Here is a 5,175-nt window from a genome sequence, read left to right as displayed (position 1 = left end):
GCTTGCAATTATTAGCCTTTATGCCTTAACATTTTCGTTTATTATGATTACTATGAATAATGTACACATTAAACTTAATTTTACAATAAATGAAATGGGCAAGAAGTGCAGTTTGAATAGCTTCTAAGAGCGAAAATATATCGACCCGTACCTCTTTGTTTATAGCGCTTAGCGATATACCATTGCCGTATTATGGGATTTTATTAAGAGGGAGCAGAGGAAAAATTCCTAATCTTCGATTTGATTTTAGAGGGGTATATCCTCTTTAAAGTTAAAAATAAAGTATTGTATGAGTAACTACACGATATATTCAAGCATAGACATTAATCAGAAACATAAAACAATAAAGTTTCCTCGATAGATAAAAATCACGAAATGACCTCTAATTTTGACATTTTTTCGGTTTGTCCTCGAAATGCTACAGGTTATTAGGACAAAAATGAGATAATTAATTATATTTATGCATGATCGACAACTGTTACTACGGATTTTTTTTAATCCCTTTTGTTTTAGAGTTATTCCGCTAAAATGAATTTGGTACTTTTAATGCGCAAAATTCAACGTCTCCTGTCGCATGTCACGCGAACTTCAGACATATATTTGTTTCACAAATTTGGGCGGAGCCAACGTCAAAACTTTTTTGGCATGCTCCCTCTTAAGTATCCGCAAATGCATTTACTTAATATATCATTATAGATTTACATTAGAAGACCCGTGATTATTCACTAAATGATTATGACTATAATTAAGGTTTCTTACCATGATATTACTTATTGTTTTCCCGGTATTTCGATACGGGTCGAAAATTCAAAATTTAAAACTTCATAACCGTGGAGCGCGCGTCGTCGTTCCGAAATATGAGGGAAAAAATAAGTAGTCATACCGTGGTTAGAGAGACCTTTCATATTGATATATCCGTTATAGGTATCATCGATATTGCAAGTAACATTTCCAGTGAACGATATTAACATTTTTTTCGCCAGCTAACTGTCTTATTTTCATCAAGTCTTAGTATTTACTTACGCAAATTCTATTCGACAAGCTTATATTTGTAAGAATAGGGACGTCTACTGCCATTTGTCTAAATCCTGCTGTCGATTTATTCTTGTTGGTGGTTGAATACCGCGGGGCCAAGGAATGGCAAGTGTTTTACAACGGGCTCTCCGTAAGTGAATATAATCTTGACGGGTTCGAACCACGAGGCTAGTAGCGACATGATAAAGAGCCAGAAGAAGATTTTCACGATCCAGTCCAGGCAGTACAAGCTTAAAAGAAAAAAAAACTGTATAATATAGGTATTGGTTGTCCGAAGTGAAAGTCAATGAACAGTGCAATTAAAACAAAATGAGTGTGAGTGAAAGTGAATGGAGCAACTTACAAGTTGTGGTAAATCCTGTTCAGAGGAATCTTGGTGGGATCTTCCTTGAAACAGTAAACACGGCCTCCCTCTACGCACTGCCTAATGTAATTATCGCGGTCTTCTGTCCCTACATCCGTCTGGAACATTTCTCGCTCCTTTTCGTTCAATTTTTCGGGAATTGAATCGTAATTTGGACAGGGGAAGCTCCAAGCGCGCAAGGTGAAGTACTGCAACACTTCTAGGCCTTGGCTGATTCTGTCTTGTATGCTCACCATACTGTAAGCGAAAATAACAATGTTTTAGGTCAAGGAACTTGTGGCTATTAACTGTATGTATTATTATTGCTAAAGGTGATAGATATTAGTAATTATGATTTACTTACAATCGCTTTTGTCCGGTAAGCAGAAGTAAAAGATCAATAAAGTATGCTGGCAGCAGGTGGTAGAATATGCGGCGCATTTCGTGGACCGTGTGATTAGTGGTTATACCACCGTTAGGGTACCACAGTGGCCAAGAAAAAGGGTTTTTGCGAGCATATTGTTTGGCGAACTCCAGAACTTCTCCCCAGGACGTCATTTTCTGGTGACCGGCGTTCACGTTGTAAATGGGAATTACTTCAGACCTGTACAATAAAGACGCTACTTTGGTAGTATACACAGAAACGACAATTAGGACTGCGTGTCTAATCCCTATTAGAAAAGAAAAATGTAGCAAATAGACATAAACAATATAGGTAAGTTTCTTACTTATCTTTCCTAGTGCCTTCAATAGCGCTAATAGCAATGATGGCGTTGATAGCAGTGTCCACGGGAATAACTTGGGCGGGAAGGGAACCATCCACGAGCATAGTGCGAATGACGCCTTTACCTGCAGCCAACATGAGCCCTATTGGCCCGTTGAGGTTGTCAACCCAGCCAGGAACAGGCTCCTTAAATGAGGGGCACACTGTAGAAAAAAAGCTCTTAAAAGTTCATGTATATTGGAATTTTGGAGATTATAAACAAAATAATAGCAAGTAGCAATAACAAAGAGAATAATTATGTTTAGCACAGCTATTCGAAAACGGGAGTTCTTAACCGATGCTAGGTCTGGCAATGACTGCACGAATTTCGTCGTAAGCTTCAGCCACGACGGTCTCTGCAAGCCGCTTGGAATAAGTGTAGCAGTTGGGATGTGGGCCTAGCAGTAATGGAGTCAGTACGGCCAGCTGCTTGTCGTCCAGCCATTCAACTAGTCGCATCACATCTTCGGGTTTCGCAGGAGGCGCGTAAATCTGAAGGATCATGAGTTTTGTTACGAATCATCGATATTTCAAAATAGCCAGGTACATACAAGAGCAAGAGATTTTTTAAGCAGCTATACTCTAGAGTTGTTAAGTAAAGTTTTTTACAAACCTTTTCCCCCAAAACATCGTAATCGGGATAACAGAAGGCAGTAGAAAGATGCACGAATATGGCTAGATTCTTCATCCTTTTAGCGACTCTTACAGCTCGAAGGGTGCCCGTCGTATTCATATTAATGTTGTCCTTCAGAGGTGCTTCTAAGCGAAGGGTGGCTGCGAAGTGGAATATGACCGATATTTCTGTTGAAAGATTTTCGATATCAATGTTCGACAATCCGAATTCTTCGAACAGGACGTCGCCTTGGATTGGTTTCAGTTTCTTCAAGGCACTAGGGCGTTCATTTCTGATGCGGTCGAAGAGCTGAAATTGACAATTTAAGCGAATCAGTCTACAGTTAGTGGTCTGGAATAGAGAATTTAACTATATGAAAAAAATACTCACTGGGTGGATGGTCATGCTCTAATAGAATACTTATATTTAAGCTCGTTTGCAACGGTACCTAACATTTTCGTATCTTACCGCCAAGCGTTGGATGTCCTCCAGCCTTTGTGCCACGGACTTGCCTCTCTTGGGCCTCATGAGCACGTACACTTTGCCGATGTCAGGCACGGAATAAAGAAGCTTTTCTATGAGCACTTTGCCCATGAAACCAGTGCCTCCGGTGATCAAGACATTCCTGCCTTTGTAAAAGTCCTGCACCGAGACGTTTGACGCCATGGCTGTATGGTGGAAATAGAAAATCAGAGATTAAAAAAAAACAATCGTCAAAAGAGAACTATAACTTCATATTATTAAATTTGTTATTGATTAATATTTTACTATTGTTATTATGTTTCATTAGTATTAGGCTGCATTAATTGGACTGCATGATTATAATATTATTACAAATTATTGCATGAGAATTACTAAAACTAAGAAAAATTTGTATGCCATAAGACGAATCACAGTGATTCAAAATTCATTCTTGTAACAACTTTATAACCTGTGTATCACAAAGAAATTTTTGATTTGATATTATTTGATTCATTGTATCAAGATGGAACCGAGGTATGTTTGGTGAATACATAATCCTTATAAAACGGCGCCGAAAAGACAAACTTGGTAAAAACTACTACAAAAATATTCCGGTCATTACCAAATTGTACATTTTCAGTCTTATAATAATAAATATAAGTAATACATCCGATCACTGGTAATTAGCGCCCAAATAACAATTAAAATGAAAGTGCTAATATAATTAAAATATAATGGGAAATAACGATGATGTGAACGATGAATAAAAACTAATTTTATACGCATGTGATAGGTAAGATCGACCCCTCCTACGTAATCTAGAGTACCTAAACCATGAAAATAGTTGCATTTTTTCATCACTTTATTTTATATGTATGTCTATTTTACTCAGCAATAAAAACACAAAGCATTAAAAATAATGAGTATGTATCGAATTTAATAGCTTAATAATTGCAGATATTATGTTTATTTTAGTCTTTTCGTTCATCTGTAAAATTCTGAATTTAGGAGAGATCTACATAATTTATTCTCTACGTCAAAAACAACTCTGTGAACATGTTGATCCAATACGTTCGCAATTAATAATGTAATTCTCGAGTCGACTCAAAGTTCACAGTAACACTTTGGCTCCTTGTTAATATAACGATTAGCTGGTGTTCGCGAATGGTAGAATAAGTACCTTGGTGAAGTACCAAGTAGCCCACTGCACTATACTAATTTTCATAGTTTTACTAATAATAATAATAACGCATACACAATCATAGCCCAGCACTAGGGAAATCCTGTATTGAGAGTCCCATGGACACACAAAGACAGTCACAAATTACATCCAAACTCACGAGGGAAATAAATGTAGGTCTTGCGTGTTGACCTTTGGCAGCCCAGTATGGTAACGGAGGTATTTTATTGGTTCTTCCATATGAACTTTCATCCCCTATTTCACCCTCGTTAATATTTATTTTTGTGACAAAAAGTAGCCTACATAGGCTACAGAAATAAATAGGACCTAGTAGAATGACATTATTCTACTAGGTCCCATTTATGTACTAAAATTCATCAACATTGGCTCAACGGTTTAGACGTGAATTAACGTAACAGACAAAGTTACTTTCGCATATATAATATTAGTAGGGATTTTCAGTCATAGGGCTTGAAGTGACGGACTGGAAGTGAAATAAAAGAATTTCGTTGAAATATGGTTGAAATAAATAATTTCATAGTTTTAAAAGTTAAAATCGGAGAAACAAAAATATTTCAAAAAATCTGCATATAAATAAAATACAAAAAATAAAAATAAATGTTTATTTAGAACGGTGAATTATCCAAGAATTTCGTGTTACATGATCTTCCGGAAAATTATTGGGAAACAGAAGAAGAAACATGTGAAAGAGTGATACGCGCTATATACGATATATTGAGTGTTGGTAATATCAACATTCAATATATATATAGAACATA

The 5,175-nt window shown here is 36.6% G+C and overlaps 1 protein-coding gene across 1 annotated transcript; it reads right to left on the bottom strand.

Moving 5' to 3' along the window:
* Positions 1–645: 645 nt before the first annotated feature.
* Positions 646–3,420, bottom strand: LOC113226380 (putative fatty acyl-CoA reductase CG5065). The gene is made up of 7 exons (XM_026458991.1): positions 3,223–3,420; positions 2,755–3,063; positions 2,438–2,633; positions 2,107–2,305; positions 1,743–1,982; positions 1,379–1,636; positions 646–1,265 (listed from the first exon to the last, which is right to left on the bottom strand). Exons 1-7 carry the CDS (start codon positions 3,418–3,420, stop codon positions 1,100–1,102), a joined length of 1,566 nt encoding a protein of 521 aa, XP_026314776.1. The 3' UTR covers positions 646–1,099.
* Between the last annotated feature and the right edge of the window lie 1,755 nt (positions 3,421–5,175).

The sequence above is a fragment of the Hyposmocoma kahamanoa genome, unplaced genomic scaffold, assembly GCF_003589595.1.
Source record: "Hyposmocoma kahamanoa isolate Upper Pololo Valley unplaced genomic scaffold, ASM358959v1 100021, whole genome shotgun sequence".
Lineage (NCBI taxonomy): Eukaryota > Metazoa > Arthropoda > Insecta > Lepidoptera > Cosmopterigidae > Hyposmocoma > Hyposmocoma kahamanoa.
Note: the sequence above shows the minus strand (reverse complement) of the source record. Positions and strands in the feature narration are given on the sequence as shown.

Excerpts from the sequence above, each read along its gene's own strand:
- LOC113226380 (XM_026458991.1), bottom strand. The coding sequence starts at position 3,420 with ATGGCGTCAAACGTCTCGGTGCAGGACTTTTACAAAGGCAGGAATGTC. Across the intron at positions 3,064-3,222 it reads AGGACATCCAACGCTTGGCG|CTCTTCGACCGCATCAGAAA; the intron begins GTAAGATACGAA and ends TGTCAATTTCAG. Across the intron at positions 2,634-2,754 it reads ACGATGTTTTGGGGGAAAAG|ATTTACGCGCCTCCTGCGAA; the intron begins GTTTGTAAAAAA and ends ATGATCCTTCAG.